Source organism: Nelusetta ayraudi, unplaced genomic scaffold (assembly GCF_046127955.1).
Source record: "Nelusetta ayraudi isolate G7.1 ecotype Tasmania unplaced genomic scaffold, CSIRO-AGI_Nayr_v1 ptg000063l, whole genome shotgun sequence".
NCBI classification, from domain to species: domain Eukaryota; kingdom Metazoa; phylum Chordata; class Actinopteri; order Tetraodontiformes; family Monacanthidae; genus Nelusetta; species Nelusetta ayraudi.
Window position 1 is genome coordinate 5,616,751 of NW_027466113.1, and position 22,675 is coordinate 5,639,425.

The 22,675-nt window shown below is 47.6% G+C and overlaps 3 protein-coding genes across 8 annotated transcripts in view; 1 reads left to right on the forward strand and 2 right to left on the reverse strand.

The window, feature by feature from the left end:
* Positions 1-151: 151 nt before the first annotated feature.
* Positions 152-6,954, reverse strand: abhd16a (abhydrolase domain containing 16A, phospholipase). Of its 2 annotated transcripts, none has more exons than XM_076041206.1 (20): positions 6,806-6,954; positions 6,261-6,317; positions 6,048-6,114; positions 5,202-5,288; positions 4,972-5,057; positions 4,768-4,841; positions 4,513-4,620; positions 4,248-4,362; positions 4,069-4,170; positions 3,923-3,986; positions 3,606-3,655; positions 2,881-3,004; positions 2,537-2,641; positions 2,392-2,455; positions 2,174-2,230; positions 2,037-2,099; positions 1,751-1,827; positions 1,463-1,561; positions 1,332-1,378; positions 152-686 (listed from the first exon to the last, which is right to left on the reverse strand). In XM_076041206.1, exons 1-20 carry the CDS (start codon positions 6,905-6,907, stop codon positions 603-605), a joined length of 1,632 nt encoding a protein of 543 aa, XP_075897321.1. In that variant the 5' UTR covers positions 6,908-6,954; the 3' UTR covers positions 152-602. The 2 variants fall into 2 exon arrangements, with proteins under 2 accessions (XP_075897321.1, XP_075897320.1); XM_076041205.1 differs by having other exon boundaries at positions 6,261-6,320; positions 6,806-6,951.
* Positions 6,955-7,505: 551 nt separating this feature from the next.
* g6fl (g6f-like) lies at positions 7,506-17,060 on the reverse strand. 4 transcript variants are annotated; one of them, XM_076041203.1, is made up of 10 exons: positions 16,854-17,057; positions 15,723-16,055; positions 15,352-15,618; positions 14,981-15,016; positions 14,307-14,642; positions 11,979-12,230; positions 8,790-8,927; positions 8,514-8,587; positions 8,234-8,260; positions 7,506-7,807 (listed from the first exon to the last, which is right to left on the reverse strand). In XM_076041203.1, the coding sequence occupies exons 1-10, from the start codon at positions 17,047-17,049 to the stop codon at positions 7,757-7,759; spliced, it is 1,710 nt and encodes a 569-aa protein (XP_075897318.1). In that variant the 5' UTR covers positions 17,050-17,057; the 3' UTR covers positions 7,506-7,756. The 4 variants fall into 4 exon arrangements, with proteins under 4 accessions (XP_075897318.1, XP_075897319.1, XP_075897317.1 ...); XM_076041201.1 differs by lacking the exon at positions 7,506-7,807 and adding an exon at positions 7,818-8,178 and having other exon boundaries at positions 8,211-8,260; positions 16,854-17,058; XM_076041204.1 differs by lacking the exons at positions 7,506-7,807; positions 11,979-12,230 and adding an exon at positions 7,816-8,178 and having other exon boundaries at positions 8,211-8,260; positions 16,854-17,060.
* Positions 17,061-19,603: 2,543 nt separating this feature from the next.
* LOC142898196 (nectin-2) overlaps positions 19,604-22,675 on the forward strand; it is a 95,556-nt gene continuing 92,484 nt past the window's right edge. Inside the window, exon 1 of one of the 2 annotated variants that reach the window (XM_076041015.1) lies at positions 19,604-20,174. In XM_076041015.1, the coding sequence (XP_075897130.1) occupies positions 20,084-20,174 (91 nt within the window). In that variant the 5' untranslated portion in view covers positions 19,604-20,083. The remainder of the gene's footprint in view (positions 20,175-22,675) is intronic. The other variant, XM_076041016.1, reaches the window with a different exon arrangement.

Here is a 22,675-nt window from a genome sequence, read left to right on the forward strand (position 1 = left end):
TTCTGTTTGGCACCTTTGAGTCACACACAATTGAGCTCAGACGTTTGCTTCAGCATATTTAATAGGATGTTGTAGGCATAGCACATCTTTGTTCATGAAGAGTTGCTGAGGAAATTTCATCTGCCTGTGTGTGTGTTTTTTTTTTCTTCTCCAAGATTTAAATTCCTTTTGAGCAGACACAATAAGATCATTTAAATTAAAGCAACATTTCTACTGGAGACTGCCTCTTTACACACAAAGGGAAATATGGAAGGAGTCGGAGATGGCTTGTATGAACTGCACCCATTGTTTTTATATTATTTTTTTTAAAGGAAACTAAACTGAAAAGTAAAACACTGAACTCTTGAAGACGCGTCATATTTTACAGGATTCTCAGGGAAACTCGCTTTTTTTTTTTCTGACGCCATTACAGCAACACTACACATGACGACAACCAAAAAAAAATAAAACAACCAAAAAGAAAAACGACGTAGGCTGGGAAAAAAGAAAAGCTTGGTGCAAAAAAACAAAAAACAAAAAAAACTTTGTAATACATTCACACCAAGCCAGGAACAGACCCTGACCAGTCAGATGTTCTGCCAACTGTTCCCTCTCGCCCTCGCTCACAGTCTCCAGGGCGAGTGGAACTCTGAGGCGGGGAGAGGAGTGCAGTGTGTCGTCTCAAAGTTTCGCATGTACTTCCGCGCCTTGAAGTGAGAGAGTGAGAGAGCGAGGGGGAGGGAGAGAGAGAAAGGACGGAGGAGGAATGGAGAATGAGACGTGTGGGAGGCAATGAATAAAAAGTGCAGAACTTGATTATATTAGCTTGGTCCTGTCTGTGGCTTGCCGCCATACAAATCTTTTCTCATCTCTTAAGGGCTTTTACACAGGGGTGGGGGCTGGGGGGGGGCGAGCAAAGCCTAATTCAGGAGGCATTAGCAGGGGAGGAGAAGCGGCGGCATTAGCTGTAATTGATGGCACTCCTCTTGTTTGATGTTAAATGACTTCAATAAGCTGAGTGTGGTGAAATATATTACACCAGTCAACCTGAGAGCGCAGGTGAAGCGGCTGCCATGGCAACCGCAAAAGTGTTCCACTGCGATAATGATGTCTGAATAGCTGGGATTTATGTTTGGTGGGGGAGGGGAGTGTGGGGTGTGTGTGTGTGGGGGGGGGGGGGGCACTTAAAATAAGAGTCTCTGGCTTAGCGCAGACGAGGAAATTAGGCTGCTTGTTTTGCCGGAATTGATGAAGATGCCTTCAAGACAACAGGTGGCTCTACTTTGCAGCCGGGGGGGGGGGTCATTAACAGACTCACACCCCAGACTGGAGTGCATGTGCGGCGGGCTTACCAAGAAAAGTGCCAGCTGCCGCCTCCCTTCCAGAGTCATGTCCTCTCCTGGAAAGACGGGGAAGCGAGAGTGAGACCACGCGAAACAAAGCCAAACCACTGCGACGTGAGGCGCGGGTGTCGCCGACTCACCGACGCTCCAGGGGAACGGGGCGTCTCCCTCCGCCTGGTACGACTGCAGCACGGACACACACCAGTCGTCGTCCACCTCGTAGCCGCTGTACACCGACGCTGCGGAGGCGGTGAGAGGCGTCCAGAACTTTGATACGATCAATACAATCGCGCGCCGTCTTTTATCATCTTCCCGTAAAGTGGCAACTTAGGCTGCCGGTTGTGTTATCGCTAGCTGGTCGCATCTGCTCCAAGTGGAGCGAGATGAAGGACAGTACAACACAGATTGTGCACGTGATGTCCACATACCTTCCTCTATTGTGTTGGTGGATCCCAACCACTGTCTCACAACCCTGACTCCCTCGTCAGTCATTATTTTTGGGTACCTGCTCAGAAACGCGATACCATCAAATGAAATTACTTTTCTCATGCAGACGATCACGAAAATTGTCCTTTCAGTTATAAAGGAACCATAAGCAAAACTCTCGCATTTCTTTGCTTAACAAAACAAACACGAATGTGCTGTTATATTGAAGACGTATTCATTTAAAAAAAGAAAAAAAAGAAAAAAAAGAAAAATGTCATCAAGTCGAACCTGAACTGCAGCAGTTTAAGCAGAAGGTCGTTGCCTCTGTTGGACATGATGTCCTCGGGCCCCCTGCAATGTTGGAGACACCGTGTTTACCATCAGTGGAAACTTTAACAGATGTGAGCACATGTTGGGGGACCCACGTTGTAGTGATGATCTCATCCCTGGTTCTCCTGATCAGCAGGACTGGACCCTGATATCTGAGCGAGGAAAGCAAAACTGACTTGATATGTTGCAAAGCAAAGCAATTTTGTAAACATGTGAATGAATGATTTAAAATATAAATATGAAGTCTTCATATGAATATGAAGACTGGACTTTTTTTTTTTTTTAAGTGGCTTCTCTGCGAGCAGCGACTCACTTGAGAAGCTGCTCAACGTTGTTGAGGTTCATGTACTGCCTGACTGTGTGCTGCACCAGCGGTCCTGAGGGGCGAGAGCAAAGGCGTTTCAAGCGATGCACACAATCAAGAGGGACGTTATTAATCTAAACCCCGCTGGACTCACTCCAACTGTCGGGCATGACCTTCAGGGCCAGAGGCAGCAGGTCATCGAAGGAGGCATCCAGCACGACTGACTGGATCTCTGGGTACGACATCGCTGCCCAGCTGGCTGAGATAGGACAGAAAGTCACAGAGGAGTACAAGTTAACGAAAAGCTTTGCGGCTTGACTCTTGAGTATGCACTGCATTCCACTACTAAAGCCTTGATAACGGAAGGATATGGAGCTATTTGTTCTTGAAAGAACGGCGGAAGTGGAGCGCTTGATTGAACGATGTCGGCTCATTGCATCCGGCAAATAACTCTGAACTTTTTGAACAGCGTGTGACATCATTCTGGCCTTGTGGTACCTGTGAAGCCTCCTATGGACCAGGCGTACACGATGATGTCGCTGAGCTGGAAGCCCAGCTTATGTATTGCAAACTGGATCACGACGTCCATGGCATTGGCCTCGTTCTGAGGGAACGGCTCTCCCTGGTGGAACAAACAAGTCAAACATGATGCAACCGTCATTCAATTCCCACAGAGTTCACTCACACCAATCCTCACTGCGTGTCTCGATCTGATTATGAGCTGTACAGAAAGGGGAAGATCCATCCTTTACTTCGCTTATTCACTCCTCTTGTGTACCAAAGTAACTGAATTCTGAAAATCCGCCTTTTGTGAGGTCACAAAGGGGCACTGGATGGCCCTCTCTCCTAGGTTCAGGTGTTTATTCCACCCTCAGACTTGTTTCTGTCCTCGTCCCATCGAACAAAGTCAAAGGAGACTAAAACTCTGAGCATTTCTAAGGTGAACATGTTGTTTTCTGGAGATGTGCAGGATGTAAAGTAAAACACTTAAAACGGGTGGAACTTACAGGATCTTTAAACACTGAAAACTCACTCAGAACACTGGACATTGCACTTTACGACAGTGATACTGAAAGTATCGCCTACGCCAGCGCTGCTCTCATCTTGCCAAACCAGAATTTCAGCATACTATCATTTTATCTGTGCATTACTCATCATCACCTGGCTGGCCAACCTGACTGGTTTAAGGATTAACTGGGCTAAATTTTAGAAACATTGCTTACCGTACTTCCCCCAAAGCCAGGGTGGTTCCAGCCCAGCACCGAGTAGCCGCCTGCAGGAAACAATCAACACAACAGTTTAACTACAGATGCAATACTACCATAAAGAAGCCATTTAACATCTTGTGCTTTTCACAGTAAGAGTAACTGCACCATCTGTTACACTTAAGGCTGATACTGATACCAAGGTATTCTTTTGACCTAGATATCGTCTTAGTGAAGAAGTATAACCACTAAGCTAAGCACCAGTAAGGACAACATTTTGTTTGTTGGTGAGGCTACTTGAAGTTGACAAGGAAACTTGTGTGACAATTGTTCACCTTCCAGTGGTGTGTTCATGCACCCCACCTCGTAGAAACCAGCGTTCCCCTCACAGCAGATGACCTGTAATGGACGTCACGAGACTCAACAGAATGTATCTGACGTGACAAACTTTGCTCAAACGAGTCAGCGGAGAGAGTTTTACCAGGGTCTGGCCGTTGGGTCCCCCATCTCTCCTCCTGTCCACAAACATCGTGTCGATCTCATTGCCGTCACAAGCCACCAGTTTGTTCCTCTGGCCGTCAAACTGAGAGCCAACAGAAATCTGTTATTTTCGATGCGGTGGAGTCGTGTCGTGTAAAGAGGGCGTGCTTGCAGCCGTACCTCCTCAATTAACCTGGCCTGGCCTTGTTGGAGTGTGGCCCTCATGGCTTTCTGCAGTAAACCCACAGAACCGGGGTACAGCATCCTCCTTCCAAACGAGTGGGCGATGAGGAAGCTGGAATTTGAATTTGAAAATTCAGAATCTCAGACAAGAAACAAACTAACAAAAAACAACAAGACTGAACCTCTACTGTAATGGTGGTTTTGCTTTGCGTAGCAGTGGAGAGGCTTTGTATCTGGATCGTGCAGCTTAAGCCGCGGGTACCTCAGAATGTGGCACGGCAGAGTGCGCACGGAGTGGAGGACACTGTCTGCCGCTCCTCTTAATCTGGGCTCCGGCTTTAAAAGAGAAACACCAGCCTTGGACAGTTTCCTGTTACGCATACAGAGAGCCAGAGGTCTTACAACTGAGACAGATAAAACACATCCTGACACTGTGGAGGCATTTATTGAAAGCACAGAGTCATAATAATGAAGTGACCCTGGCGATGGAACTGCAGCAAACGAGGCCGTCACTTACGGGTTGTTGACTTCTGTCCAGGTGAAATCTGAAGGCCAATGCGAGAAGTCGAAGTCGTAGCATCTCGCTTTTTTCTACGCAGAAACCGCGTAAACAAAGATGAATACCAAGTGATAAATACCAAGTGATGCTGTGGAATTTTCAAAAAAATGAATCTACCGTTTATCCAACATCTAATGAAAATATAATGTTGGGTTGCCATACCTTGTTTTCTGGTGTGTGATTCTTCTTCGTTTCATCAAGAATGGTGATGAACTGAAGGTACTCTGAATTTTTCCATCTTCCAAAGCCTTTGAGAAAAAAAAAAAACAACCCACAAACATTCTTGATGAAATATTGTTTTGATGAATCTGCATTGTCTCACGTTGATTTTATGATTTTAATCTCTAAAATCAGTCATTGTCCACCAGCCTGGCAGAAATCCATAGCCTCACCTCTTAGACAAGCCACTCCCAGAAGACACACCAGCACTGTTCCCAAGTACTGGCTTACAGGAACCAGTTTAGCGCTACAGATGTAACCTGAAAACAGAGAGAGACAGTACGCACATCAATACAAGCGCCTTACTTGAAAGACATTTACAGCATGGCACCTGTGCTTCAGCTCGAGTATATAAATCAATATGAAAGCCTCAAAGATATCTTTTCCATTTGTGTCTCTGGAATAAGTTTTCAAATTGCATGTGAAACAATTTGAGTGTTGCTCAAGGCTAGTTAATGCAAAACAAAACTCTTGCAGAGTCTGAAAATCCATTCTCTTCCATTTATATGTATGTATGTATGTGTAAACATGAGGGTTTTATAGGTGGTAATTGGACTCTCTCTTCATAGGAGAAAACAGCAGGATGGAGACCGAAGACATTTAGGCAGAACTTTTACGAAACTCCCAGCATCACAATCCACAGTCAACTAAAAACACTTCCTTGTCCCCAAGTCACGTGACACTTCATTAACCAATCATAGGCTAGACTGAGGCAGAGGCGACCATAATGAGGTAAAACCACAGAAGCAGATTTGATACTGTTTTAACCTTCACAGTAAATATAAACCTGGTGTAAATATTATTATTATATAACCTAAAAATATATTAAGAATAAGGCACAGTATATATAAATATACATAATTAGCTTTGTAAACATTTAAATATAGATTTTGTGAATTAAATGGAATGTATATGTAAACCTTACATATGTATGTATGTATGTATGTATGTATGTATGTATGTATGTATGTAGACGTTAATGGACAAACGGACTTGGCAAACACTAATTAGTGAGTTACCTTTCCTGTAGAGATAACAGAGGAGAAGAGGGGAGCTGTAGTAGGACAAAGACCACAGTGCTGAAGCCTGGAGGCGAAAAACACAACTTTAAGCGTGACTCCAGCATCCCTTCCAAATAATCGATCAAAAATAATCAATAAATATATTATATTTGTGTAATTACATTTTAAGTACACACATAACAATACAAACCCAAACTAAAACATACTGACCCAGCCGAGGATGTTGTCAGAGTGTCTCTCGATGCTCCACGACTGGTAGTTCCATCCCTGCTAGTAGCCACAACCGAGTTTTCATATTATTAGGTGAACGTCTGCCAAGCTAGCATTAGCGATCCACTAAATATAGAATATAACATTTTGATGCAGGATCATTAATATTCCGACAGGATGCGCTTTCAATTTGTTCTCGACCACTAAATGTTAAGAGTTAATTCCGGGCAAAGTTCTCTCTTTGCTAGCGTTAGCAAAACCAGGTCAATGTCATCGACGTAAGCAGCGCAAGAAACGTGAGCGCTCGCCGGTAAAAACAAACACGAATTTTGACTTTTGACTGCATAAATACGAGAACCGTTTGATACATCCATTCATTTGCCGTTAACCCCGGTCACTCAGTGCGATGACAGGAGGGATTCAATAACAAACACCTCGAACTTCCGGGACTCAGTCTGGGATACAGACACGCGAAGAGACGAAAACACGCATCGTTTAAGCATTCGGCTTCACTCAAACACATGCAAACCACGATCAAATCGTACCCTCCTCGCTGCGCGACCATCGGGCCGAGACTGGTCCGGTGACCGGTGAATTCGTTGCAAATGAGGCCCAAAAATGCATCGGAGCCACATCCAGCCGGCCATTCTTCCAAGACCTCAACTACGGAAGCCCACGCTGATCATAAACAACGCGCACTAACATACTTTGAACTAATATTAAACGAACGCTATTCGAGACGGGCATTTTGCAGAGGATAACATTTATTGAAACAAAGTCAGACAGAGAATTCACATAAACTGTAACTGGTACGATGTCACTTTTCTTGCAGAATTAAGAAGTGCCAAGAAAGAAAAAAAAGAAAAGAAAAATATAATAAAATAAACCCCTTATGAAAAGTACATAATGGACTTTGGGTAAATACATTTTAGACTGAACCACCCACTGTATAAACACATAAAATCTATAAAATACAAAACAAAATTCATCAACAAAGTGCTTGTTTTTTGGCCATGAAGATCAGTTTTCAATGCCAAAACATTCTTTAAGTTATATTTCCCTGAAGCACTGAATCATTTCCAAGTCTGACATACAGTAGTTCCCTTTGTTTATGAAGACATTCTGCTGCAGATGGGAACTGGACTTGACAGCTGTTTTGAGAATGAGATGTGGGCAGGTGATCGGTTCTGACACCGTTGGAAACGGAAAACAGCACAAAAAACAAACTTGCCAGAAAAGCCCCTGTCCACGAGTCGCTTTTATTCTTCTTTAAACACAAACACAAGGCGGCCCACGCAACAGCGACAACACACCCTGCCTGCCGGCGCTGTGCTGTGATGCCGCGTCTCTCTGTCACACCGATGTTCAGACCAGCAGTGTGAGAGGAGCACGAGGGGCTGCGTGAGTGACAGGTTAAACACACAACAAACAAATAGAGCCGCACACATTCAGTCAGACGGCTCAAAAAGACACAGGTGACTCCAGCCCTGTTTTGCTCACAGCTCCAGCTCCTTATAGACATCATCCTGTCCTCTTGGCTTCAGGTCCTGATACCAAAAAAAAAAGAAAGGGGAGATGTGAGACAGAGCGCAATGATAAATAAAACATGCGAGGTGAGCCGCTGAGGTCCTGATTCATGGCCCTCTTCATCTGGTGCGATGAGATTGATTTTTTAATACTACTAATGTAAATGTGACAGCTGATAGAGAGCGCGTGGATCTGGCAGTGCCACTGACAGGGGTGGAGATTGCAAGTGTGAGGAGGCAGGGACTTATCTGCCTACACAGCTCGGGGAGGGACCGGCGGAGGGAGCAGGAGAGAGAGACAGAGTTGAGATGCATTTGGTGAAATTGGTGTGTCACAACTCCTGAGACACACACGTATGCGTGCCAGTGTGTGTGTGTGTGTGTGTGTGTGTGTGTGTGTGTGTGTGTGCGTGTGTGCGTGGAGGGGAGTGCAACACAATAACTCACCATGTAGACTGAGCCCTCGGGAGGAGCCTGTTGAGATGGGAGAGTGCAGAAAACAGGTTTAATGAACAACAAACGGCACGGGGAGAGAGATGGAGGAGAGATGCAGGGAATGAAAGAAATTGCACGCAGAGACAAACAATGGCAGGGCGGAAGGGGGAAAAAAACACAGAGGCGCACACAACACAAGGGTAGGAGAAAAACGGTGCAGTGGGGAGAGGGGGAGAACAGAAAGCGTTCAGAAACTCATCAGAGGCCACTTGAACGCGTCCAGATTGGTCACCTGCCGGACGCTGTCTGGGTCCTCGTAGATGTTCTCAGCCTCGGTGGCGCGGATGGAGAGAGACTGCTCGATTCCTGGGAGCGAGGAGGGGAGAGAGAGCGGAGTGAAATGCGTGTGTCCCCCCCAAAAAAAACCCGGCACCCGGCGGGAGCAGGTTCATTACAACAACCCCAGAGGTTGTCACGGCCCGCATCACTCAGCTGGCAGCCGACAGGAGCCCCCGAGACGGACGGAACAGGAAGAGCTGTCAAGGCGGGGAAACGCCGGAGGACTCACCGCCATCAGAACTGTGTCTCTGTCTCCATAGCAACACGCAGACGGCGGTGGCGGCGGCGGCAGCAACTAGGGGCACCAGGAGTAATAAAGTGTAGAGAGAAGAGGGCGGAGTGGGGGTGGTCACGCTGTCGGGCTCGACTAAAAAGGGGGACAAAAGTGAGGAGGGGAACAAAATGAACGATTCCAGCGCTGATACAAAATGTCACGCAGCAGAGGACGAACACGAGGAGATGTTCGATTCCCGTTTGTGCTCCAGTTGTGAGTCACCGGGTTAGGCAGAGGGGGAGGGGGGGTGGGGGGATAGGGTGGGGATCCCTTATCTGGTGAACGCACCCATTTGGGGGATTTGAGAATACTTTGCCATTGACAAACACTCAGCGCATTACATGCACTTGCATCATGCTGGTGTCAGTCACAGACAATAAGTTGGGGGTCGTGTGTGTGCGTGTGTGTGGGTGGAGGTTGGGGTAGTGGGGTGGAGGGGAGTGGGGGGTAGTGGGGGTAAAGCGGAGACGAGCGAGGCTCTGCCACGCACAGTGAGCAGACTGAGCTCTGTGTTTGACAGCCCTGCCGTCCATCTGAGTCCGGACAGTGGAATTCTGTCAAGGCTCAGGGGAGGAGGAGGACGGCGAGGGGAGGAGGAGGAAGAGGAGGAGGAGGAGGAGGAGGAGGAGGAGCAGTCCACACACGCTGTTGGATGGTTGCACCATAAATAATCAAAACCCCACTTTCCAAGAAAGTTCTCAGCCCAAACTTTTTTTTTTCCCCTTCTTCTCAAATTCCAATCTGTTTTTTTTAAAATCTCGTTTCTGTTGGTTTTTAGCAGATGTGTTTGTACAGTGCGCAGATAAAAGTAAAGCGCGCTCCCTTGACATGCGTTCCAAGCAGCCGCGCTGCCTCCAGGCGAGAAGAGACAAACAATGTTGAACAGCAGTCATCCTGTCGGAGGAGCCTTTGAAAGCAGGTGTATAGAAAGCGTGGGCCTGATCATAACGAGCTGAAACCGTTTGCAGCTCTCTGCGGCGCCACTCCTTTTTTTTTTCCTTCCTGTATTCTCTTTTTCTTTTTCTCCGTGAGGAGACGTTCGCACGTGTGTGATCACACTTGTCAGCTCTGTCTGCGTGATGATGATGGTGATGATGATGACATCAGTCTTGCGCGCCACAGCCACGGGGCGACAAGGGGAATCAGTCAGTGCGGAGGTGCGCGCTTTCACAGAGTAGGGTGAGAGCGAGAGAGATTGAGAGCGAGAGAGAGGCTGCGGTAATTTATTTCCCCCTGAACAAGCGCCGACTCGCTGCCTGCAACGCTGTTCGCAGGGCACAACCAAATCAAATCTGTCAGAGGAAATTTCCAAATGAAAAGTTACAGCGCAAGCAGCAAAAAGTTTTCTTTCTTTCTTTCTTTCTTTCTTTCTTTCTTTTTTAAATTATTTTTCTGCCTGCCTCGTTTCTAAACAATTCAGACAGTCAGACCGCTGCTGTATAGAAGCCTGAAAAGCGATGATTCTGCTCGGCCCTGAGAATAGATCGGCCCTCTCGGCCTTCACCTTAACCCAGGAGTCACAGCTTCTGCCACATTCCAAATAATCAATGGGGTTGCGGCGGGCGAGGTCTAATTGATTGGCGAGCGTGCGTAAAGGCTGCTAATGGAATATTGTGGTGAACGCTGACCCCCAAGACTGACCCGCGCTGTTCTCTACGCCAGCTCCGGCGCATGAATTATGCTAATTGAATGCAGTGGAGTGAGGCGTAACACTCCCGCTTCCTGACTACCACCACTTCCTCCGAGTCCCCCCCCCCCCCGCCCTCTCTCTCTCTCTCTCTCCCTTCCCTCTCTCGGCCGTTCTCATCTTCTTTTCGCTCACGTTTTTCATCCCTTTATTAGCCATTCCTCCGGCCAGCACCTTCTCCCTGAATTACTTCATACCGCCGCCTTTGTGAGAGGACAGCGGCTGATGGAGCCGAGAGCAAAGCGCTGCCTGAATGCCTTGCAAACGATTGGCCCGATCCGGGATAACAAATGGTTGAGCGAACGTTCCTGGCGTTTGAAGTATGTGCTACGGCGCTAATGTGCCCAACCCAGTGATTGCCTCCGTTCTGCATTCTCTGAACTGCACAGGACATGACAGGAATTCTATTATGCGCTGGCTGTTTTCACTCTGTCAAGTGACACTGTCCTTGTTTAGCTCAGTTTAGCTTTACCTCAGGAGGTGTTCACTCCACGCACCAAGTGCGCAACATTTGTTGTGGCTTATTTGCTCATTGTTCTTTTATTTAGTTGAGTTGAAAATGTTTTGTTTTTTTTGTGTCATTTACAGATGTGAAGTAACCAGTTTCTCACACGGCAATGTCTGATGCTGATTTTCATTTGACTGAAAATAATCAGTCAAATTTTTTTTAATCCGCTACACATGAATGCCCTTTTAAATATTGGATTTACTTCACGCACATTGCAACTCACTATCTTTTAACTTGGTCAACTACTTATCCAGCCAGACCAAATGACGCGCGTTTAACCCTCCTTTGTCCCCTCTCTGTCTTCATCACCTTCTCTTTTACGTCTTCCATGTACATCACTCTTGCGGCTGCATGCATTATGATGAGCTCCGGGGCCCTTAGCTCGACAGATAAAGCAGAGAAAAAAAGGAGTGAACTCATCTCGGCTCAGGGATTCATTCAACTGTCACATCCTGCTGTGCCCCCAACAGCCAGCCAATACAATAAGCCTGAATAATTTAGTTTTGTGTGTGTGTTTTCCGGGTGGAAATGTCCTAAGGTCTACTCTTTTTATATTCGCATATCTGCTGGTTGCATGTGATGAGAAAAACAATTGCCTTTGTGGCTTCATAGAAGGACAGAAACAGCAGGGCAGAGTATCAAAGTGTCTGTATCTGGATGCCTTGAATCAGCTGAGTTTATCCAGCTGGAAATTTTCTGCAAATTACTGGCAGATCCGCCTTGACCTGTGCCCTCTTGGACTGCACAGCCAGAACAAAAGCATGAAATCTGTCAGGAGCACTTTTCGTTAAAGACCACATGCTCTCTGGCAGATGAACCGAGAGATGTTGTCTCCGCTGCATTGAGGAGCACTTCCTGCAGACGCACAGACTCAGCCAATAATCCCTTGTTATGATGTCGATGAACAGAACAAGGCAAGTTGTTCGAGACACCACACTGTCCGCCCCACCTTCATGGGGCAGCGGGACAGCCTCCACAGCAGAGACGGTCTGCCCGTTGTTCAGCTGCAGGGTGCAGATGTAGTTCCCGGCCGTGTCGGAGGTGATGGGCTTCTGCAGGGTCGTGGTGATGCTGCCGAGGCTGCTTGTCTGGTGCAGCTGACGGCTGTGATTCTGGTGCTTCCAGTAGACCTTTCGGACCTGGTATCTCTCCGAGTACAGGCAAGAGAGCTCCAGCTTGGAGGGCGTGCCAGCGCTCTTCACTGCGGTAGGGGGAGGAGGAGGAGGAGGAGGAGGGGGATGGAGAACGGGAGGAGGATAAGTGGGGAGTGTTGAAACGATGAAAATAGCCGAGACGAGGGAAGATGGTCTTGCGAGAAAGAGAGAGAAAAACAAAAGTGGGAGGTGAAAAAAAAGGAAGGTGCAGGGCAGGATGAGAAAGTGAGTTAAAGGGTAGAGGGTGAGCGCGGGAAATGTCAAGGACAGACAGAGAGTAATGGGGCGAGGGGCGGGAAGGCGATATGAAAAACAAAGAACAATCCAGAGAGGGGTCAAAATAATATATATTCATTAAAGCGATTTGCTGCTAATGCGTCGGTTGACTGTGACGGATGCTTAGTGTCTCATCAAGCTGGAATGAAAATCCATCTGGGTGTAATCAAGTTCCACAGAGCCACCACCGCCCCTAACCCCACCCCACCCCAACCCCCAACCCCCAACCCCCAACTCCTTTGCACATGCACAAGAAACACGCAGGTTTCAGCCCTGATTAGTGTGATCAGTGCAGGCCACCTACAGCCTTAGTGGGAGGGCAGCAGGTATAATAATACATAATGATACTCATAATGAGGTGGGGTAAAAATATATGACTGGCGCGTGGGAGGATGCGTGCTTGTGTGTGTGTGTGTGAACGAGGAGGGGCGCAGAAGTGTGAAGCAGGCTGACAGTGACAGTGACAGTGATGGATCGGCTGGTCATGTCTGGGCAGCTGTGATAGATGCCAGAGGGACCGTGATTAGTAAAGCCTTCCAAGGCCGCCATGACAGCGCATCTCATCAGAGCGCCCGTGCCCGGGTGCGTGTTTGTTTTTTTTGTGTGTGTGAGCGATAATGTATTCTGTTTGTCTCTACACAGGGGCGAAACCTGCCCGAATCTCACTAAACACACGTCAACAGGTGTGTCACGCTGTTTTTTATTTATTTTGTGTGTTACATCCATCACGTGGATTTTGCAAATGCTCTTTTCATGCAGTGGATTTCACCTTTATATTGTGACATTTCACCGGCCACTGCCGGGTATTGTGACTGTGACTTCTTACCGAGGCGGTAAGAAGTCACAGGGCAAAAGTTGTCGGATTCTGAAAGATTATTTTGACATCTTAGCACATCTACACTCACGCAATACGTATTTCACCCTTTCAGTCCTGAACATAGCTGAGAAAACTGATTCCACTCGCTTTGACCTAGGCAATAGCCTGGGGGGAATCATTTAGGTCTGCATAGCAATGAATGTTTTCTACCTCGTTGGAAGTTCACATTTCTGTTTGGCCTCACTCTTGTGCTCAAATGTGCCAGCGTTCTTTGTTAAGAAATGCCTGCTGGGTGCTGCAGCTCTGGAAACACTCGCCCCCATGTCTCTGCTGCTGAATTGTGGGCTTTTCTCAAACCGACAGTCTGACCCGCACTCCCACTGCATGGCCAGCTGTCCAGAGGTGAAGAAAACCAGAGCTTGATGTTTTTTTTCCCCCTCCCTTCGCTCATTTTTGTTATTCTTGGCACAAAGGCTTCTTTCAATTCTAGTGCTCTTTGGGTTCTTCTTTTGGACAGGCTTGTCCAAGGAGAAGAAGAAGGAGAAGAAGAAGAAGAAGAAGAAGAAGAAGAAGAAGAAGAAGAAGAAGAAGAAGAAGACAAGATAAAGGACAGGAAAAACAAACCTGTCTGCCCCGACAACAATTCACACCTTGTATACACATCAAACAAACTCATTCTTGTTTGAAAACAACACAACCACACACTAACCTAATGTAAGCTAAGCTAAAAAATAAGCTATGCTAAACTAATTTCATCCTGGGCGTAGTTTACAGTTTGAACAAACCTTTGCGATCCAATGTTCACAATAATTCACATCAGTGTTTACTCAGGGTATTTTAATGAAAACAGTACGGCTAAGGCAGCTGTGTGTGTGTCGTAAATTACACAAAAGTATTTGGAAAAGTCCTCTTGCTGAAGTGCTTTTTTTATTTTCAAATTCTGCTGTGGGAGACCCATTCCAACTATTTCTATTTTTTATTTTCTCCTTCACCAACTCCTTCTCTCTGTCCCCCTCTCACCCGACTATACCTTTAATCACAGTGAGGACGGTCTTCTGACTGTACACCTCGTCGTTGAGGAACACGTCGCAGACGTAGACGCCACCGTCCCTCAGTGCAGGTTTGAGGAGAAAGGAGAAGTTCCCGGTCTCGTCGTTGTGCGGCGGCCCGGCGAGCTGGAGCCTCTTTCCCGCCAACTTCGGCCGTTTCACGCCTCTCCAGCGATCAAAGTGGTAGAGTTGTGTCATGTTTCTCTGCCTCCTGGGATCCGGAGCTTGCCAGTGCAGCCGCACAAAATCCCCCAGGACCCCGGGACAGTTGATGTGGAAGGATGACAGAGCCTGAATGGCGGAGGAAATTACCGGTCCTAAAATAAAAGGAAATAGATGACCTGATGCCGAAACAGAGGAAGCTAGCAGCAAGTGAAGAAGGTACAAAGACACAACACAAACAACCAGAGGGGCCTATCAACGGGGAAATCAGAGTACAAACGGGCAGAAATAAAGGGTGATGAAGACAGAGACTGAGGGCGTAAACAGAATAGTAAGTGAGAGAAGACTGTAATGGAGAACTCCTGCAACAATGGGGATTACGGATTTATATGCTGGGAGTTGCCTCTTCAGTTGGCCGTGCATTCTGCTCCGCCTGATTAGCAAGTTGCTGACACGGGACTTTTCAGACTGCTTATGTTACAAAGTCACTCACCATGTGTTATTCTGGTGAACGAGGCCTCACTCTTCTCTGTGGAGTCAAGCAAGAAGAGGAGGGGACGGGACGGAGGTGGGGACGGGGGGGTGAGATGGGGGAGGGTTGGGATGAATAATGAATAAACGCAGCGACTACAATATTCACAGGAGAAGCTATGATTTTTAGTGGGGATACGGTCGACTTTTAGAATTGGTCTATGAAAGTTAAAAAAAGAAGAGAGATACACTTTTAAAGAAGTGCCGAAACACAACGTTTCAATAAATAATGCCGCTGCTGGAGTTTCTGGCACTGATGCCCACCGCAGCCATCAACAGAAGAGCAACAAAAAACATTCTCCCACTGATTTAACCCACCCCAGTCTGTCTCACCGTCAACAGACACGTCTACGTTGAAGGCGAAGAGATCGCTGCTGCTGTTGCCCCAGGGCTGAACCACGCAGATGTAGGCCCCCTTGTCGCTGAGCTGGACCTGCGGCATCTTGGCCACCGTCCCCGTCTTTGGCGCCGTCTCCGACTTTATGGAAACAGCAGGGGGCCTCACCCAGTGGATCTTGCTGGCGGCAAAGTCGGGATGAACGCTGGCAACGAGCCGCAGGGTGCTGCCCTGAGGAATGGGCACGGCGGGGGCCACGGTGACTGGAGACCAGTGGGAGACACACAAGGCACATTGACGGTCGGTTCGCATGGCGATGGAACAGTGCCGGGCCTTTTCTGGTGCAACAGTGCAGAGATTTGGCTACCTGTAAGGATGGCTAAGAGGATAATCCTCTCCCTCAGTGTCCTCTGTTGCTGCGTTATCAAGCAGTAATACAAGCCACCGTCTTCTGTCTCGGGTTGAAGGGACAGAGAGAAAACCCTGGTGTCTCGAAAGTTGGCGTCAGCCAGCTGCATGGATGCCTTCAGGGAACCGCCTGAGAAGCTCTTACTGTCGCTGGCCAAGAGAACCAGCTTCCAGTCGTCCGTGCCAGGCAGCTGCACCATCCAGTGGACGACCACGGGACCCCTGACTGCTGTGTCATTGCACTGCAGAGTGACGGCCATGCCGGCTTTGACCACCACCACATCGTCCCATTCTGACGAGGGGAGATCACAAAGGCAAATTTAACTGTGGTGAAATCTGTCTTTTTGAAAAAAAACCAAAAAAAACAGGAGTGGTTTAGCCCGTTGCTGCGCGACACATCCCCAACTTAGACCACTTTAAATATACAGCATGTCGAAACAGAATCCAATCCTGCTCTAACTTCTGCATGAAAATGGCTTTTTGCTGGAGATAATCTAAGGCTTCAGCAGTTGGAGTCGGTCAATTTTCATGGATATGGCTCCAAGTTGCAGCCTTCTGGTACCAAATTTTCACTTTCAGATGGGATTTTTCTTCACTAAGCTGCAGCAGATGGATTGTGACAATGAAAAAAAGAGGCATTTTCAGGCTTCAAAAGACGTGTCTCTGACAATGATGTGACACATGCGAGGGCATTTAACAAAGAGTCTATTGCATTTAAAGTAATAAAAAGAAAATGCAGGGCGAAACATTGATTAATCCTACTCCCCAGTGCTATTAACATTTAACATAAAATACATTGCTGCTGAAAAGGCGCTTTCAGAACTGTGGTGAAAAAAAATAACCTTGTTCTGAGGAGGTTCAAAACCAATAAATCTAAATTAAATTCCATTTCCCCCCTATTCAAATCTTATTTAACCATCATAAACCTCCATTGCAAAGTGTCTTTGAGTTTCAAGCAACGCTCCAAAAATGGTATGTCAGCATGAAGAACATATATCACAAAAAGGAATTTTGACTTGATGCAGTTTCTTTACTGCAAGCCGTACGAGATCAGTTTCAAAGGCACCAACAAAAAAAGAATCTTTCATACCTCTGACACCAGCGGGTGAGGAATATAGTGCTAAGGCAGACAGAAGAAAAAAGGCGAGAAAAAACTCCATTGCACAATAAGCCGGAAAAACTGGATATATATTGCACCAGCTGCCGCTGCCACGCGACCTTTTGTCTGCAGGAGAAAATGGAGCATTGATCACCCCCCTGTGACGTCTGCAGCCTCTGAGTGACATGTTAACAAGTTTTACTGTGTATCTCTCAGGGCAACAGGATGTGGCACGACCACTGGCAGGATAATCGGCAGGAAAAGGCCGTCCTCGGCCAGGCGCGCGTGTTTGAGTCTGATAAGTCCGGTCCTTATATGTGCCTTAATGTGCGTCGCTTCACAACAAAGCAAAACCTCTGATGCAATTAGTTTCAGAACTTTTGACCCCTTGACGGAGCCTCACAAAAGAGGGGCTACGTGTACTTGCGCGGATCATGTCGAACGTGCGTCTGTGTGAAACGGAGCAAACGATAAGAACAACCAGAGAGAGCGAAAGGCGCCGAGAGAGACGGAAAAGGGAGAAATAAAGACTTTGGATTGGTGTGGGTGCACCACAGCCCCTGGGCTACATGTCTTTACATCCCATAAATGTCTTTAATTAAGCTAAAGTTATTATCAGCTCCTCTGAGCACTATTACAGATTTTTCCATAATTACCATTGGGTGGATGGGGGCGGCGAGGAGAAAGTGAAGAAGGGATGGAAAGGGAGAGGAAGCAGCGATGCATTGTGGGTGTCTGATGACGGCAAGAGAAGGAGCGAGGGAAGAGAAGGAAAAGAACAAAACAGTCAGACGGAGACGGGCGGAGGGTGCACCGACGGAACGACAGAATCCTGGGAGAGGAGGAGTGTGAGAGAAAAGACACTTCAAAGAAAGCGTATAGCTGTCGGCACCCAGTGTGCTTCTCATCCCGTGGCCCCTCCCCTCCTCGCCACCCCCCCCCCCTCTATGGGTAAATAATCACCATAAGCCTTGGCTCTGTCTAATGAATCCACTGCCAATGAGCTAATATCTGTTAACTACGCACTTCATTATCACTGCCACAGACCCCCGGAGAGCATAGGGATGGAGGACAAGGAGAAGAATAGCGGCGAGGAGTGAAGGACGGCGGACAAAAGGAAATTGAACGACAAGGGGAAAGGAGGAGGAGGAAGAAGGCTGCGAAGAGTTGTGGGGTGAGAAGGAGGAGAAGAGGAGGAGGAGGAGGAAAGTGATGTGTAAACGGAGGGAAGGTGTGAAGGGTGTGAGATTGCCGGAGCAAAGAAAGGAGGAGGGGACTGCATAAGTGAAGTGGGTGGTAGCCGGGATGAGAAACGTGTGAAGGTCGATTTGGTATGACTATGAAAAATGGATGAGCATGGGAAGGAATGGAAATAAAATTCTCCATCCGGTGGGTGACTCTTTCTTTACAGCTTTTTCTTCTTTTCTCAGTGACTGCTGAGGCCTCGGGGTCACACGAGCCATCCGCTGCACACTTATGGCTCTCCTGCCGCTCCAGTAATCGTCCCTCGCACACCTGGATGACAATCCTTGGCATTTAAAACTCGCCGGGCCGGCAGATTCCCTCACTTTGTGCAATTTACAGGTGGCAGGGAGTGCCATGCAACGGAAGCCCTGTTCCTGCTCTCTGACAAGATGCAATTCTTCAATTGAGAAATAGATTTCAAACCACCGGGATGAAAAAGGCAGCCCCCCCCCGCCCCCCCGTCCACAGCCCTCCCTCCCGAACAACATTCTTAATATGGCATCCTCCAGAGGGATCAGCGGAGGGTGACACCAGCAGGAAAACTTGGAAATAGAACACAACAGGAAACAAGCACGGCGCCTTGAACCGCGGGACTTGTGCAGATGTAATTACATTGGCTGTAAAACACTTGGGCATAGGGATTAGACCTAAACCAGATAATTCCTTCGTTTTGCCACTGTGCACCCCTTGCTCCAGAGGAAGAAAATGGAGCAAAAAATGAATCGGGAGTTATTTTCTGAATAGCAAGACGAGGAAGAAAACCAAGAAAGAAAGAAAAAAAAAAAAAAATCTCATCAAGAGACAGCCTGCTGGAGTCTGCAAATAGACACATGAGGGGCTGTTTCCCGTTGATTTGATTCTGCTGACTGCCACTGGATTTGTATTTTGCCGCGCGCGCTAATGAATGTTTATTGATTTTGGCATCTGCTGCGCGCGTGTAAATACGAGCTGCCGCCGAGCCTGTGTGTGTGTGTGTGTGTGTGTGTGTATGTGTGTGTGTACGTGCGCGCGTGTGTGCGTATGTGTGCATGTGCAGGAGCAGACAGCAGAGGGCGGAAGAATCATCTGTTTACACGCGCCTCGACATTATCCAAACTGTCAGACCCGGTTACGTTGTGTCCCAAGGTTTGTTTCCTTTAAAAATAAATAAATAAATAAAGTAAAAAGTGAAATAATTCAACGCGGATGATCATGTTTGTGAGGACGAACGTGATCACAGCAAAAAAACAAAAAAACAAAAAAACAAAAAAAACAACGTCACAAATTGGCGCTCAAATCTGTAATCAAATAAATAAGTAAGTGACTGCAGCAGCTTGTAATGATATGCTCCAGGCATTAGCAGACTTTTCAAAGTCCTCCCCTCCCGCCCTGGTTGGCCCTAATTGACTTTTTTCCCCCTCTCTTTTTGGGCTGTGACGCCTCCTCAGCTTGATGACATCATCACCCAGTCGGTCTCTCGCTCCCTCTCTCTCTCACACACACATACACACACACACACGCACACACACTCTCGGATAGCGCTCGCAGGAAGTAGTTGTCAGTGTGGAGCCAGAGCGCCACTTCGCCGCTTCTCGTCACCAGCTGAGCTGGAGGGAAATATTCACCTGTGCGCTACCGACCGAGGCGCATTTCCTGGAATCTGTCTCTCTCTCTTCAATCCAGCTCCTCTTACTTTATTATTATTTCCCCCCCCCCAAAGCAGAATCGATCGCGGAACGCGCGCCGCGAAGAACGTAAGCGAGGAATTTCGCTTACGGACTCTTGCCCTGAGTAAGCGGCACAAGTTTTTTTTTTTTTTTTTTTTTTTTTTTAATTTTATTTCAATTTTATTGCCGTCGCGTGAAACGAGTGAGGTCGGCGGTTGGACTTTTTGTTTTAATCGTCGGATATTTTTTGTTGTTGAACGTTTTCTTTTACAAACACAATATCTGAAGAGACGCGCGTCTGGTTCCCCAGCCAGAGGACGATTAACAGCCATGGCGAGATACGACGCCCGCAATTGGCAGCAGTCCCCCGGAAAGCCCAGCCTGCTGCTCCTGCTGGCCGCCTCCGCACTTCTCCTACACGGTAAGTCATCTGGCCTCCACGGAACTTTACCTTGTCGCGCGTATTGGCAACAAGCACACGTCCTTTCTTTCTTTTAATGTATTAAAAAAAAACAAAAAAACAAAAAACAAAAATAAACAAGCTGACAAACAAACTCGACATTCAAACCCATCAGCACCTGACTGCACCTGGCTGTCAACAGACACGGTAGAAATGCAGCAGGTGACTTTCATCATTCACTGTTAGCAAAAGTGTTTGTTTCTTCTTCTTCTATTATCAAGTAGCAGGTCGTGCCTGTAATATTTTTTTTAATAAATAAAATAAATCCCCTTTAGTCAAACTCCCCTAGATTTTTGACGTTACTCGGCCGTTTCGTTCTCGTCCGCCCCCCGCCCCCCTCGACGAGTTTCGGTCTGACTCACCGCCATGTTAGCTAGGTGTGGCCCCAGTGCGTCGGCAAGGTGTTTTTCAGCCACAGGTGCCCGACACACAGTGTTACAGGCAGAGGCTGCCTCTTACCAGGAACCAACCGGCTTCCACTCGAGTCGAGCCTGAATGCCGTCCCCCTCGCGTTACCCCCCTCCAGTCTCCCCTCACATCACCCTCCATTAGTTACACCCCAGTTGAGAAAAATGAGTCTGGAAACGGCACTTAATGTACACCGAGGAGTACATGGGGGGGGGGCAACTGAAACTTGATAATTTTACACCATATTGCCCCCCCTGACTCCCTCCCTCCCCCAGCTGCTTTCAAATGCAGCTTGACCACTTCTCCCACGAGAGGAAGTTTGTTTCTAAAACATGCTAACGTGCCCCCAACCCCCATTTCTACACACGTCAATTATTCAAGTGTTTTTTCCTGCCGACTTAGGTAGACTAACCACAGCCGCGCCAAGCAGCAGCAGGAAAAGGAACCCAAAAAAAAAAAAAAAAACATTCCTGGCATATACTTAACCCTAATTATCATAAGAATGTTTGTGTGTGTGTGTGTGTGTGTGTGTGTGTGTGTGTGTGTGTGTGTGCGTGTGCGTGCGTGTGTGTGGTATGAAACCGGTTCAGCTACTGCTTTCTTGATAGGGGGAGCCATTTGTTTAGCGGTGTAATTGGGGCAAGAATGTGGGGCCTGATGCTGGCAGAGCTCCAGCATAGATATATATATTTTTTTCCTAGCCGTGTACAGTAATGTGGTTGATTGTGTTGTTGCCGCAATCAGGACTCTTTCGAGCAGCGGCGCTCTCGTGACTTATTCATGCGGTGGACCTGTTTTGTCCAATTTCATTTTTCAGAGCACGAAGCGTTCCTAGTGGAGGGAGTAAAGTGTGCTATGGGTGAGGGAGGGAGGGAGGGAGGGCGTAGGCCGTACACACACAGAAGCTTTTACACATTTATGAATGTTGGTTAGAAAAGCCACACAAAGTTTCTGAATCGGGTGTGTTTGTGGCCGGGTTGCTGCTCAGCAGACAGACAGGTGAAGTTGAAAGCGTCTTCAATCAGGAATCGGGAGGGACGGGCAGGTCAAAGGCAGGCAAGGTTGACAGCAGGAAGTCGGCCTGGAAATATAGCTGTTGAGTCTTGCGTGGCAGAAAGGTGCAAATAACATTCTGGAAGGGAATGTTATGTTATGTGTGGCGACCAGATAAAAGCAGTCGAGCAGAATGGAGTCGCTCAGAATACAGTTGCTTTGATGAGGTGGTTTGGAAAAGAACTAAGAGGGGAACAGAATGTCCCGACAATTCTTTTTTTCTTCTTTTTTTCCCTCTTATCTTTGGAATATTTCTGTTTTCTTCCTTCACCCAGTGAACCTTCCACCTCCCCCTATGGGTAATGAATGGGTAAGCCAATCAGGTTGAGCTCCTGCTGCCCTTCTCTAACTTTTTAAATGTTCCACTTCCACCCACCCCCGTTCACCCTCGAGTGGCGCTTGGTAGAAATGATTTTGTCCCCTGCGCAGTTTTCAGTCTAACTCAACCGGACGTTGATGTGGAAATTCAGAGTTGAGCTTGACCGGTTTCTTGAGTCGAGGAGGTATAGTTTCATACCCAGCTCGCTGTTGTTTATTTATATAACTTGATTAAAAACTCTGCAGGTGGGGACGAGGCGAGGGAGGGAGGGAGGGTGGCCGTGGGGGTTCCCGCTCCTCTGAAATTACACCATAATACCTCCCCCACATCCAAAGGTTTCCAGGGGAGGGGAGACGGTGGATGTGGGTCAGAAAGGCTTGTCCCGTCACCATGGAGATGTTTTGATTTGGAAGAGCAGCGGGGCTCTCTTGAGCGAGGGGAGGGAGAGGAGAGGGGGAGGGTGGGGTCTCCTATGGCAGCATTGTCTGGGTGAGCAGGGCCGAGTGAACTGTGTGCACGCAGGGGGTGGCTGGCTGGCCGGCTGGTTGGCTGCCTGAGAAACGGGCGGACGCCCGCGCGGGGAAGCCGAGACGCTCAGACGTCACTGGAAAGCAGCAGCGAGTTTCATTTTCAGAAAACAACAGAGCCGCTCGGAGAGGAGTTCCGTATTTTTTTTTTTTAA

Bases quoted from the DNA above. Each gene is read 5' to 3' on its own strand.
- g6fl (XM_076041201.1), bottom strand. From the start codon at position 17,049: ATGTCACTCAGAGGCTGCAGACGTCACAGGGGGGTGATCAATGCTCCA. The intron at 8,261-8,513 runs GTGACCAATCTG...CCATCTCAACAG, and splicing joins ACCCAGACAGCGTCCGGCAG to GCTCCTCCCGAGGGCTCAGT. The intron at 8,179-8,210 runs CTCCACGCACAC...ACACACACACAC, and splicing joins AGTTATTGTGTTGCACTCCC to ACACACACACACACACACAC.
- abhd16a (XM_076041205.1), bottom strand. From the start codon at position 6,907: ATGGCCGGCTGGATGTGGCTCCGATGCATTTTTGGGCCTCATTTGCAA. The intron at 5,289-6,047 runs GTAACTCACTAA...CTCTGTTTTCAG, and splicing joins CTGTTATCTCTACAGGAAAG to GTTACATCTGTAGCGCTAAA. The intron at 2,100-2,173 runs GTGGGTCCCCCA...CCAACATTGCAG, and splicing joins GATGAGATCATCACTACAAC to GGGGCCCGAGGACATCATGT.